This window comes from Hypoxylon trugodes (assembly GCF_022578975.1).
Source record: "Hypoxylon trugodes strain CBS 135444 unplaced genomic scaffold F4822scaffold_3, whole genome shotgun sequence".
Classification (NCBI taxonomy): Eukaryota; Fungi; Ascomycota; class Sordariomycetes; order Xylariales; family Hypoxylaceae; genus Hypoxylon; species Hypoxylon trugodes.
The window spans coordinates 1,742,377-1,755,649 of NW_026250018.1; the positions used below are offsets into that span (position 1 = coordinate 1,742,377).

At 48.9% G+C, this 13,273-nt stretch overlaps 2 protein-coding genes across 2 annotated transcripts; both read right to left on the reverse strand.

Moving 5' to 3' along the window:
* Nucleotides 1–6,307: 6,307 nt before the first annotated feature.
* On the reverse strand, nucleotides 6,308–9,107 carry F4822DRAFT_170083 (HCO3 transporter family-domain-containing protein). The gene is made up of 4 exons (XM_051453272.1): nucleotides 8,341–9,107; nucleotides 8,049–8,219; nucleotides 7,444–7,997; nucleotides 6,308–7,362 (listed from the first exon to the last, which is right to left on the reverse strand). The coding sequence occupies exons 1-4, from the start codon at nucleotides 8,694–8,696 to the stop codon at nucleotides 6,449–6,451; spliced, it is 1,995 nt and encodes a 664-aa protein (XP_051316788.1). The 5' UTR covers nucleotides 8,697–9,107; the 3' UTR covers nucleotides 6,308–6,448.
* On the reverse strand, nucleotides 9,103–12,610 carry F4822DRAFT_395201 (ATP-dependent metallopeptidase Hfl). Its single transcript, XM_051457418.1, has 2 exons — nucleotides 10,408–12,610; nucleotides 9,103–10,355 (listed from the first exon to the last, which is right to left on the reverse strand). Exons 1-2 carry the CDS (start codon nucleotides 12,371–12,373, stop codon nucleotides 9,553–9,555), a joined length of 2,769 nt encoding a protein of 922 aa, XP_051316789.1. The 5' UTR covers nucleotides 12,374–12,610; the 3' UTR covers nucleotides 9,103–9,552.
* Between the last annotated feature and the right edge of the window lie 663 nt (nucleotides 12,611–13,273).

Consider the following 13,273-nt stretch of genomic DNA (forward strand, 5'->3'; position numbering starts at 1 on the left):
AAGCCGACCCTAAACCAACTGCCAGGGGTCTCAATCGGCGAGTTCGGGATCCCTATCAATCATATTCTCGCACTCCTTCATCGTAGGAGAACGTCTCCGAACCCCCTGGGATGTTCCTATCTTCCATCTACACTGACAGTATACCTAAAGCACAGATAGCGAAACGCGCGGTAACAGCTTGAATGAAGGTTAGGTAAGGTAATTAGCACTGCGTTACATGGATGCACCCAGGGTATTTCATAAAAAAGGCCAATAAGGGTTAGAAAAGATCCCAAAGCTGACAACTGCATTTGATGGGTTACACAAGACGCAGCCCGCTGCATACGAAAGGGATGGGATTTATGACGGCTGCTGCGTTTGGTGCGACCCTCCACCAAATCCTAGGTAGGTAGGCTACGCTACCTATGCAGGAGACGAAAGGAATGTCCAATGTACATACCGACCTACCTAGGTACATAAACAGCGCCGCAGTGAGACCCTGTCGGGAGCTGGATCTTAGTTCTTGTAGAAGACAAGTACAAGGGGCCCCAAATACGCTGTGCCAGATGCCACGACATAACGATTGGCTCAGATCTTCGGGCACGGGAAGGATTCAGTTGGACGGCCGTACTTCTCCCAACCTTCGAGGAGAAAGAGGGATGTTCCCGTCAGGCAAGCGAAGCAAGCAAGCATCTACCTACTTACATGCTAGCCCTAGTACTTACCTATACGACAGCGTACCCTACGAAAGGCATGTATAGATACGTGTCTGGGTATACCTAGCAACATAGTATTATTGAATGCAAAGGTGTCTTCAACATAACCTACCTCCTGCCTCCTACTCACATCAATACCTACATGTCATGCTGCACTGCAGATGCCGCACCCGTCGCTCGCCGGCAAAGCTATATGTCGAAGCTTAGCCTAGGGCAGATTGAGATTCCGGCCAAGGATTCCCGGTACAACGACCGTGCCCAAGACAGAACAGACAGCTGCGCTACGACGCTTAAGATCGCTCCGATATTTTTGGCTAGACGGTACGTTTAACGCCCAGCTCCTTCGGGACTAGGCGCCGGACAGCGCAGCATCGGTAGTGTATTTTTCTATGTCTGAGTATTATAAAAAAGCGACGAGGATGATCTTTGCGTCATTCTGCACAGACAAGAGACAAGACAACGTCGGCGTTGCAGACGAGGGTTTAATTTCCTTCATTTTTTTTCTTTCTTTTTCTCTGCTGTTTCGGTACCCGTCGGAATCTCTCGGTCTAGCCTTGCGTCGATGAGCATCGACGATGAGCACCCACAGTGCCTACCTACCTGGCTAGGTAGCTACCTAGCTACGTTGGCTTTGGCGTTATTGTTGTGTTTTGTTCACGGATTTCTTTCCATCCATCCATGCCTACGTATCTATGCAGACTGCATACAACATCAGCGACGGCCGAATCTGACTGCAGTTCGACTTAGTCAACGTGTCTCTGCGTCTTGGAGACTCTTAGCTCTGTCGTGTTCTTTTGTTATTCTCCCGTTTTTGCGGCCACGATACGCCTACGCTTAGACAGAACCGGTCTACACACCCCCTCTAATTTTTCCTTTTTCTTTTTCAGCCACAGCCGCAAGCGCGCGTCGTCGATCGGTTCTGGACGATTGAATCTTGATCGAACAGATTTAACTGATTACTGTCAATCAAAGTCCGCGGACCCGACTGACACAACAGTTTGGTTCGTGTTATGCACCTGGCCGTAGCAGCCGAAAGGCCAGGGCTATAAGATGTGCTGTTATAGCCCCCACTCATTCCACTCCATCCAAGTCTTCCTTGAATCTTGACTTCCCCTATTGAGATGCAGCGATTCCAATCCCGTCATAGCCTTGTCCTTTTCCGTACGTGTAGGTTACTAAGGTAGGCCAACTATGTACCGTGAAAGTAGATACATAGTACAGGATGCCATGTAATTGTACCCTCCTACATAAATACTTACATACCTCCTGCATCTTCACCGTGTGCTTCTTCAGTAGGTACGCACGAATGCACGGTGACGGGTGTGCAGAGAGAAATCCAGGAAGACGATCATTTTAGTCAGGCTCGATGGCGTTCTAGGCTCGCTTACTTCATGACTTCGCTTGCAATTTCCGATCTACAAATTATCATTCGCGCACGTATCTATAATATAGAAAATGACTCAGCAAAATCCTTACCGGCTGACGGATCTGACGTTGACCACGGATGGACCGCTAAGATTTAGATCTGCCTCCACCCCTTAGATATGCCCCTCTACACACTCGTAGATTGAAGGCGAAAAAAAGTAAGACAAGACAATCAGAAAACTAGACGGAAATTTCAGCCTTGAACACCGAAGAAGCCTCGCTCAACGGCCATTGAAGCTCCTAGCCTACAGGCCAGGAACCGCCTAGATTCGCTAGGATGAGACTTCGCCCGCCATTTAGGCAAAAGGTGTGGAATGACAACATATGGATGGGGTCCCCCCTGGGGGCCAGCCAGCCAGCTTGAGAGCCGAGACGATGATAACTAGGTCTGGCCTGACTGGACCCCATAGGTTTGCCTATCCAGGAAGAAATTTTCCGGCGCAGCAGCTGTGGGGGAACAAACAAATAGCGAATAAAGCATACATACTTCTCTGCTCCTTCATACGATGAAGCTGGCTGAGGGGAAGGAAGGGAACAAGGGACGCCGCATAAGGGGTAGGCGAACCGGATTCCACGATGTCGAACGACAGTGGAAATTTCCGAAATAGTCAAGGGTCGACAGAGGAGATGTCGGGGCCCCGGAAGGACGATCTCCAGAAACCGGTTCCTGGAGCCTAGATGCAGTTCGGCACTTATTTTCTTCTTTTTCACCAGGAGCTGAGATTACTTCTTAGTGGGTATGCACAGTATCGTAAACTACCTATCTTTTCTAGCCAGCAGTAGGCTAGGTTGGTGAAGAGAAAAAAATCGTCTGAGTGGCTTGTCGGACGCAGGTCCTGTTCCCCCCTGGCTATCTCATTTGTGTACCTATACTACTGTTACTCGCTGCTGTGACCTACCCCAAAGGATTTACCGAAAATTTGCTAGTACCTAGGTAGGATGTCGGTTTGTAATTCGAAGGGACAGCGCTGAAACGAGTGGCGCCGCCAGGGCTGCCCATACGAGCAGCGTGCCGCGCCGAGGGGCAAGCCACTTCGGCCGTGAGCCCGGTCGCGGGCCCGAATTCTGGCGCCCTTGCGCGTCAAAATCTCGTGTCTTTTGCATTTGTCTACTACATATCTTTCGACTTTGCCAGCAGATCGTATCACGCCACCAGTTTGGGAGGGTTAGATTGTAATCTCCTCCTTGCAGATGGATGACGATAACCGTGCAGCTGTTGGCGTCTGCGGGCTTTGTTTGTGGCCCGGTTCTTCCACGTATTTTCCTGGGTACCCGACTCGGCTGTATTGCAACTAGGTTGGCCTACATTGTCTTATAGCCGCGCCCTGCCTGTCCCCATTTCCCATGCATTGCGGTTATGGTAATGGTTGCTCTTAGCACGCGATGATGCCATGCGATTTATATTTCGCCGACAGCAGACCCTAGTCTGCAGGCTTGCAAGAGTAGGCCACCGGAAACAGCGACATGTAAACTTTTTTTTCTTCGCGACCAAGCCCCTGATAATATCTATAGTTAGAAGCCGAGTGTTTTATGAGTCGATAATTGCGCCCTCTCCAAGTAGGCTCCCGCATGGGGAAATAACCACGCCGCAGGAGGCTTGGTCCAGGGTCTGCTGCGGTGTACATTTAGGTCTATCGAAGTCTGGCGCGCCATACTTCCACCCGTGTACTACTTACAAGGAAATTAGTTCATCCTCCAATGCTTGCGAATCCCCGTGGCGGCTCCGAGGAGTGCCCCCGGGCATTTCCCTTCGTCCAGGAGACGAGCTAGTTTAGAGCATGTGTCTTGGAATCCGGGGGCGACTGGGAAGCTGCAGCGCGGGGGTTGGCTCATCTATCTACCTATCTATCTAGCAGCATAGCGCGAGTACCTGGGCAATGTCTCTAATGTTTAAAGTGCTCTGCAGGACTTCTACTTAGTTTAACACGACCTTCTAGCGTGGGGAAAACAGACGAGACGCAGGATAGACTACCGTACGCACTACTACTCACCTCCCGATGGCTTGTAACCCCCGTTCGTTCAAAAGGGGCAGGGGGCTAGCAACTACCAGTCACAAGCAGGTAAGCGGCCAGAAACTCGGTGTTTCTACGTGAGAATGAGCCATGGGGGGTCAACACATGTGCTTGGAAACCCAATGTAGACGTCCCATTCCAGCTCCGCTTGGGCTGCCGCGCTCCTACTCCCAAGCCCCATCTTTCTCATTCTTACCAACCCCCTACTACCTCCGCTAGCCGCCCTAAGTGCACCGGCTCATATCGAGATCGAGGGGAAGCTAGCACGGCAGTCGCCCATTGTCTTTGTTTTACGTAGTGCTAAGTCCCTAGGCGCAACGAAGACGACGGAGTCGAAACGGTAGAATGGGTCTTCATGGTTTGGAAACCGTCAGGAAAACAGAAAAGGGAAGGATGAGGAGGACCTGACGAAAGAGCAGCGTTTATCCGTCGTAGCGATGATACCTACTACTGCCGTCGCCTATGGGAAAGGGGGGAAGCACGAAATGGAGTCGATGTTTCGGCTACTTTCAGCAATTTTCCCTCTTACAACAAGGAAGGGGCTAATGTGGCCAGTCCTATGAAGGATTCAGTACGTACGAGCACCTACGGACCCTAATAGTTATAGATTCGACCAAGTAGAAGTTAGAGAATCTCTTAGATAGGCGAACGATAGATTCGCATCAACGTCTATAGTAATTATTAAACATGCGAGCTCTAATAGACAGACATGTGCTCCTCTTAATGAAGCCAATTTACAAATTCATATGAATAGAGGGCCTCGCCCCTATAAGGCGTGGCCCTAGAAGTGCGGGTAAAGCAGTTAACGGCCCTATCACATGTAGAAACCAGCCCAACAGACAGGCGAACTCAGGAACCGGTCAGATGCGATTGAGTCGTTTAAGGAGAGCAATTCGTAGCACAGGCTCGAAATAGAATTTAGAAATGAATAAAATAACGCGCTGGTTTATTTCATCGTCATAATATGTCATAAAAACCTACGGTTCCTTCATAAGTCGGAAACTGTGTGTAAAAATCGCTGGGTTTGTGCTACGAGAATCTCTAAAGGGGGCACTGCAGATCTACTCGCGACGATTCGCTCGATTTAGAGCGCCACGATAAAATCCAACAACGCGGCGATATAAATATGTTAGGCTTTTATAATTAACCGTCCCTATAGTTTGTGAAGTGTAGGTATATTTGCTTCTATCGTTGTTGTCTTCACTTTACCCCTTTCCCAGCCGAATCCAAGCACAGCAAACCGAAGATCTTTCCGAGTCGCCTCCTCCAATAGTCAGACTGGAAACAGACTGAGAACGTCAATATATCTCCATATTTCCTGTTCCAACGACTATGCGGGAGGAGCTACAGGTTTTTGGGCTTGTGCTTTGACTTTTCGGATGTCCGACTAACTCTGTTTACTAGGCGAGCCTTAGACAGCCCTCAAGTGGTATCCAACCACTCCCAGCAGATCCAACAACGCAGAACATTCTTCGAAAATCGTTTACCTAGCATGGAAGTACACCCTTGAAGATACCTTGACCGAAAAGTGATTGGATTGTCGTAGCGGAATTGGAACCAATATTATGCTCCATAGGTCACACACCTACACCATCACAATCGAGAATGCTACAAGATGCTCCATCGTCCTATAGGTCGGCCTAAACAGAACAGATAGAAAGACAAAAAGGTTATAGCTAGGTAGAGAAGTCCGAGTAAAAGAATGAGGAGAGAAGACATCCATTTCTCTAATTGAAATAGGGGGTATACAGTAGGGGGCTTCCCAAGCCGGCATGGAAGGAACATCACATCTACGTACGCTTTTACTCCTCCTATATCCTCCAATTTAGCGGTAAGATGTACCTTATTGCAAACCTTTCCGATCATGTTACCGTTTACTACCGTCCGTACCACACTAGCCATAGAAAAAGGAGAAAATTGATCATCGCGCAATCTCTAGCATCGCTTTCTGCTTACTAGACTAGATAGAAAATTGAAATGATGTCGAATTTATGGAGAGTGTACGAGTACGACGGCGCCTTTATGGCTTGCGTCGGAGATTCCTATTTTTTATTTCTACGATATGGGGTCTATGTAGATCTGTACAACAGCTTTTAGGAATACTTACTACTCCAGCTCACCGAGATATTCAAATCGAATCCGACGGTAGGGTTTAGGGTCAAATCCGGGTGGATTCAGGTATTTGCAGTCTCCCTTTGATTCTATGTATCCTGAATTCTATCTACAATACCACCGTCTAATGTAGGCCGCTCTGGAGAGGATTGATACCTACTGCCCAGTTTTCAAGACATTACATGCGAACGTTCATACTAAGTTTCACTCGCTCTCCTCCCGAGCAACACTCCGACTCGCCTGACCTCTCCGACTAACACCCAGCCGACCCATCTCAATCTCCCCATACGGTCCTACATCCTCGACCGCACGACCCCGTCCCTCCTCAGCGAGTACCTCCTCACTCCCACTCCCACCCTCAACAACCCCGCCCCGAACAACCTCCTGCACATCGCCACCAGCAGGAGCAGCCGCAGCCGCCGCATACGAACCGCCCACACTCTCCATCGTAAACGGGCTCGCCGTCGGCGCATCCAAGATCCCCAACTCGAACCGCGTAAACAACCTAGGCAAAACCAACGCTCTAACCGGAATCAACGCCAAAATAACGACCGGAAACCCGACCGCAGCCACCGTCTGCGTAATCGCAAACGTAGCGCCAAAAGCTAATAACTCAACCGCCACGAACGCCCAGACCGCCGACCGCCGCGGAATACGGGAAAGCGGGTGACCGGCAGGTGTGAGGGTGCGGTCGCGGAGGAGGAATAGGATTTTAGCGGTTATGCCGTTGCCTTCGAGGGCTTGGTATCCCATTATGAAAAATAGACCTGCTAGCACGGCTTGTGGGATTAGATGGAGGACGATGAGGAGAGGGCCGGTCATGGTTCCTAGGGTTAGAAGGCCCTGCGCTAGGTTTGACACGCGTTGTTCTACTACGTGTGTTCGTTTGAGCACGTAGTGACCCTTGGCTTCGCCGTTGGTTTCTTCGGTGTCGGCTTCGACTTTTGTCACACAGAGGGATTCGGTGTGAAATGGGGCTTGGGGGATGAGCCCATTTGGGAAGGGGAGACCGAGGATGCCGGCGACGCCTGTGGTTAGGCCTAGGAGGAACAGGTCCCAGTGGAAACCGGCGGGTTTGCGGAGAGGGAACTCAGTGCCTTGGGCTATGAGGGAGGATACTATTTCTCGTATCAGCTTGTCTATTCGTAGTTTCTGTAGCCTTCCCCCTAATCAAGGAAGTGAATGTTCATTAAATTTACCATTGTGGTCAAAATAAAACAATATCGTGAGCAAGACAGCAAATGGAATAGCAATGAATATGTCACCAACATCAATATCCCAAAACCGAACAAGCCAGCCCCTATCAGCCGTAGGAAAGAAAGCAGCTGTAGTAGGTAGCCTCTCTAGCTCAACTGTCTTCATGCGTCCAAGGTGCACGAATCCAGTAAAGAAGACAACAGTAAGAGGGGTACCGTAGTCCTTTAGGAAGACACGCACAGGATGGCGAAATAAGGGGGACCCGCCGAGTTCACCGCAGGCGTACGCAATCATGAAGACGAGCAGGGCCACTGCGAGGGAGAGGTAAAAAGGGGCCTGGTCGCCGAAACGTTCAAGCACCTGGATGCCCTTCTGCAGGTATATAAAAGCGACGTAGAAGCCGAAAATATCGCAGGGGAACCGTGTCACATAGCGCAGCCAGTTACCCGAGTTGGTGACGGCGAGAATCCAGTGGAATACGAGAGACCACAGTCCAATCCAACACATGAATGCCAGGTAGTTAGTTCCCGTAGGCCTCATAATATCATAAACCGTGCTGGATTTATTTGGTCAGTAAAGCCATGCTAATGCGTCAGACATGACTTACTAGTTAAACACCGTAATAGGACCTGTAACTCCCACAATCACCAACGGTTGGCACGCCAATATAGAGAAAACCACCGCACCAAGAACAGACGCCAGCAATACTTCATTCACGCCATATTGCATATTCGTCTTCGTGAACATATCCAATGAGAAAGCCAATGCGGGTAGAATACTAGAAGAAGCTCACGATTAGCTCTCTCTCTCTCTCTCTCTCTAAGAACTCTTATATAGGATACAGTAGTATCGTAGTAAATTGATTAACAGGGAATGGAATAGGCGGGATAGGGTCGTACTTAGCAAAGTACATGTATACTGTCGACGGCACGACACGGTAATCCCAAGCATCAAGCCAGTCGCTCCAATAATATGGTGCACGGCGACGCAGATCGTTGATCATACCGCGGAAGAAGTGTATCTTCCACCAGCTATCAGCTTTATAGCTCCTACTATTAGCGCCGGAGCGACTGCCATGGTAATAGTCGGCGGCATTGCGCGACGGCAAGAGCGACCTCGCCCAACGCCGAACTCCTCCGTTCGACGACGGACCGGCTGCGGCTCCCGCCCCTCCGGGTTCATTCGTTCCCCCGTGGCCGCTTCCAGAAGAATGCATCGCCGTCGGAAAAGTCAGCGAGTCAGTAGTTCGCGACATATTGTATCAGTCTCTTCAAAACAAAAAATTAAAACCCAAGAACCTCGTACCAACATCCAGCACGAATCCAATCAACTAATCAAAGCCGGGATGCCATCCGCACAAATCAATATAATATAGCTCGACCAATGTATATATAAAAATCCGATTCGTCCTGAAGGTTTAACCAACCAAGAGACAAGCGTCAATGAATCGTTAGCTTAAGTAGAGCATAGATCTAGACTTAAGCGACATGATCTAGAAAAACCGCGTCTTGTGAGGCCCAACAGCGTAACATGAATGGTTCACCACATGAGTAAAAATACCAATCAATTTAACAAAGTTAGACCGGCGGTGTAATTGAAGAAGAAGGGAGAGAAAAAAAATCTACAATTACTTCACCAAATGCGAGATGTACTTACATATGCAAAGAACCTTGACGTAGTAGCTCTACTTGGCTTAGTCCTAATCTCGCCGATTCGTTTCTTTTCCCCACAGAGGCCGGGGGCAACTTAGCGGTGGTACATTACCATAAAGGAATAGATCTGATGAGAGTGAGTGAGCATGGGCGAGCAACGGCTTTTTGTGGGGGCGACAAGACTGCGTCATCGGCATTGTCCATTGAAAACTCTCTTTTCCAACTTCCAAACTCCGATGCCTTGCGATTATAAGTTTTCTATCTAGTATTTGTACAGTATATGCAGATTGTGACGAGAATGGGGTGCTTCTTCCTTTTTCTTCTTGTCCCGACCTTCCTCTCGTCAGTAAATATAACACATAAGATGAGCTGAGAGCTTTAAGTCATTACGTAGCATAACGATAACCCTCAACAGCTCCCGGTCGAAGATGTACCCCCCTAAGTTTATATACATAAGTGTTATCTTTTATCTTCGCCGTTAATGTCCCTGAATAGTGCAGGGCTAACTGGGGGCTCAGGAGCATCGGGAAGCTCGGGTGCTGCTGGTGGCGGCGGAGGACCTGGTGGTGCTTGCTTGTCACCACCAAAGTATTTGCTGAAATCGTCTGGGTCGTCGAACGGTCGAGGTCCTAATAATCGGACCATGTCATCTCGAACCAACACCTCTTTCTTTAGCAACTCCTCTGCAACAATTCCCACCTCCTTCTTCTTCTCTAGGAGAAGATCCTTGCACTTCTTATAGGCCTGCTCAACAATGCGTCTTACTTCCGCATCAATAACTTGGCCTGTTCCCTCCGAGAATGGCTTATACACTCTACTTTCGTCGTTTCGGAAATGTAGTGGCCCAACTTTATCTGACATGCCCCATTGTGTTACCATGGCTGTCGCCATTCGTGTCACCTTGTCAAAATCGTCACTAGCTCCCGTCGTTACTGTAGGGAAGTGAAGTTCTTCTGAAATTCGGCCTCCCAACGTCATAGCCATCCGGTCCATTAATTGTTCCGAAGTCATGAGGTACGCATCTCCTGGCAAATATTGTGCATATCCTAGACCTTTACCACGAGGTATAATCGAAACCTTGAGGAGTGGGTCGGCATATCTGAAGAACCAGCCGCAAATAGCGTGTCCGGCTTCGTGATAGGCTACCGTCCTCTTCTCTTTAGGGTTAAGAACGAGGGACTTGCGCTCAAGACCGCCGATGACACGTTCAATAGCTTGCTCAAAGTGTGGTAATGTGACTGATGTAGCATTATTTCTTGCAGCTATTTGAATGTTAGTACGCAAAATCATTGTCAAAGAAACAGATAAACATACCAATGAGAGCGGCTTCGTTTACACAATTTGCGATATCTGCACCAGCAAATCCTGGTGTTAGAGACGCAAGTCGGCCGCTTAGATATTCTATCTCTTCGTTCGTCACAATTTTCTTGAGGTATACTTTGAAGATGTCTTGCCGTCCTGCCATCGTTGGGGCATCAATATTGATATGTCGGTCAAATCGACCAGGCCGCATTAACGCCTTATCCAAGACGTCGACTCGGTTGGTACCAGCAAGAACAACAATTTGGTCAGTCGTGTTGAAGCCATCCATTTCCGTGAGAATTTGATTAAGAGTAGCTTCTCGTTCGTCGTTCCCTCCGAATCGCTGCCCCTCTGAACGAGATCTACCAACGGCATCGATTTCGTCGATGAAGACGATGCACGGTGTGTGTTTTCGCGCCGTAGCAAAAAGATCTCGGACTCGGGATGCACCAACACCAACAAACATCTCGACGAATTCAGATCCGCTCACACTGAAAAATGGTACTCCTGATTCGCCTGCAGTGGCTTTTGCAAGCAATGTTTTACCTGTACCAGGAGGCCCGGCGAGAATTGCACCACGAGGGATTTTTGCGCCAAGTCTTTGAAACCTTTCTGGCTTCTTGAGGAAGCTAACGAATTCCATGATTTCTTGCTTGGCTTCGTCCATGCCGGCGACATCTGAGAACTTAACTTTGATAGTGGTCTCGTGGTTAAAGCGTTTCGCTTTACTCTTGCCGAAACCAAAAACGCCACCGGTCCCGCCGCCAGCGCCACCAGGACCACGTCGTGAAGCCCAGTAAAGAAGTCCGACCAGCACTACCGTAGGGCCAAATGCCAGTACGAGGTTCAATACTGGGCTTTCAGGGGCATAACTTACGGGAATCCTTTCATTGGTAGGGATTCCAAGCTCGTTCTGAGCTTCTTCGAGACGCCTCTCGAAGGCCTCGGGGGAAGCGATAGAAAAATAGTAGCTAAAACCAGGGCGAGTTGCAACCGAATCGGGGTACATTGATTGAGTTGCATCTCGGTTGAGTTCAACACGGACTCGATGACCCTGAATAACCATTTTTTCAACCAGACCCTTGTCTAGGAAGTTCTTCCTTAACTCCTGCCATGTGATCTCTCGGCCACTCTCCTCGAATAAAGAGCTGTAAATCCAATAAGCAATGGCCGAGCCGATAATCGTCGTCAGCCAGTCGTTTCCTTTTAAGGGATTGTTGTTGTTGTTATTTTCGGATCCTGGGGGCGGCTTTTTATTTGAGTCAAACCCGCTGAAACCCTTTTCACCCTGCTTAGGGTTCTGTTCATCGCTTTGCTGTTCCTTTTCCTGTTCTTTTTCCTGTGGCTTTTCTTGTGGTTTTTCGAGTTGGCTTCTCGTTCTCCTTCGAGGCTCGTTTGAGACGGGCTTATCAGGTGACTCCTGGGACTTTTCCCGCATTTCAACTTCTGCTATCCTCGAAGCTAAGGTATTGAGACTCTTAAATGTCCTGCCAATGTCACCAAATGAAGCTGTGCCTTCTTCCTGTCTTTTGATGACGTCAAGGAGAGATTTTGGTACACCTATTCGCTTCACCATTTTGATCATATCATCCTGTAGAGGAAGAGGTCCAGCACGAAGTATTTTTTCGACAAGCTGATACTCTTTTTCGTTGAGGTGCACCCAGCCCTCAGGCAGCGGGAATCTGTCATCCTTTTCCGCACCGGACGCTCCCGGTGCGTTACCCTCCGTCGGACCCGGTGATCCCGAACTCTGTACTTGAGGCTTGGACTTGGAACTTTTCGGTGGAGGGGTTCCATCTTTATCGTCGGAGCTCTCGGGTTTCTTATCCTGGGAATAGTATCGAGGTTGTTGAACGGACCAAATAGGTCTTGTGCTTCGTAATAGACGGGTGGTCCGTATGCTTGATCGGGCTGGAGTGTTGAATGAAAAGGTAGCGACCCGCGCAAGACCGGCCGACCGCCTTAATAAGCTTGACATGGTGGGCAAGACCAGAAGCCGGTAGCTTGAAAAGGCGGGTGGTTTGGAGGGGGTTTCGGAGGAATGGGAAATGTCGCGGGTCGTATTATTTCATGGGTGCGACAACCGCTAGTAAAGCGGGCGAGAGCGGTTGTCGACTTAAAGGTTGCCGCCGTGATGTGTCGGTAAGCTTTTTTTGGTGTTTGGGAAGTGGTGATGACAAATGGAATGAATTCGCCTCGCGCCGATAGAAATTATGCAGAGTTGGTGGTGATCATTCGAAAAAAGACTCCCACTATAACTAGCCTAACCGATAACGTATTAGTGGCTATTCTAGGTACCTAAGATATCGACGTAACACACCTAGAGCACGTGACAAATTTCCGGAGATATCGGATTTTAAGCAACGATTCTTCCAATAGCTGCTAGGTAGGTTTATAGCGCTTACCCCCCATAAATACAGCGTTCTACAGTACTCCACTAAAGCCCTCTAGAATTACAGCGTTTATAGCCCTGTAAATTTAGGCGCATTTGTCATATTTCAATCTCGAATTGACAGATGCCTTCACATAAAAACTATGCGCCACAATATCCCACCAGTTCTGAAGCGAGAGGGACGAAAATCGAGTGCTGGTGATAATGTTGACCGAATAGCACTCCCTGCCCTTTTCATAAACGAATGCAAAACTTGGAATTTCATCCCAGTTACTGTATGTAACGAAACTTCCCTTCCTGCGCCTGATACACGATATCGAAGGACTTGTTCATATAAACAGCTTTACCCGTCGCGAAAGGGTGGTCGACCTTGCCATACTCGTTATCGCGGCTCTGGTTCACTCGCTAAAGATCGGGGGCATAGATAGGTGTCTAAACGACCAGAATTGCTTTGAATATGGTTTCCTAGCAGCAGCAACATGATGA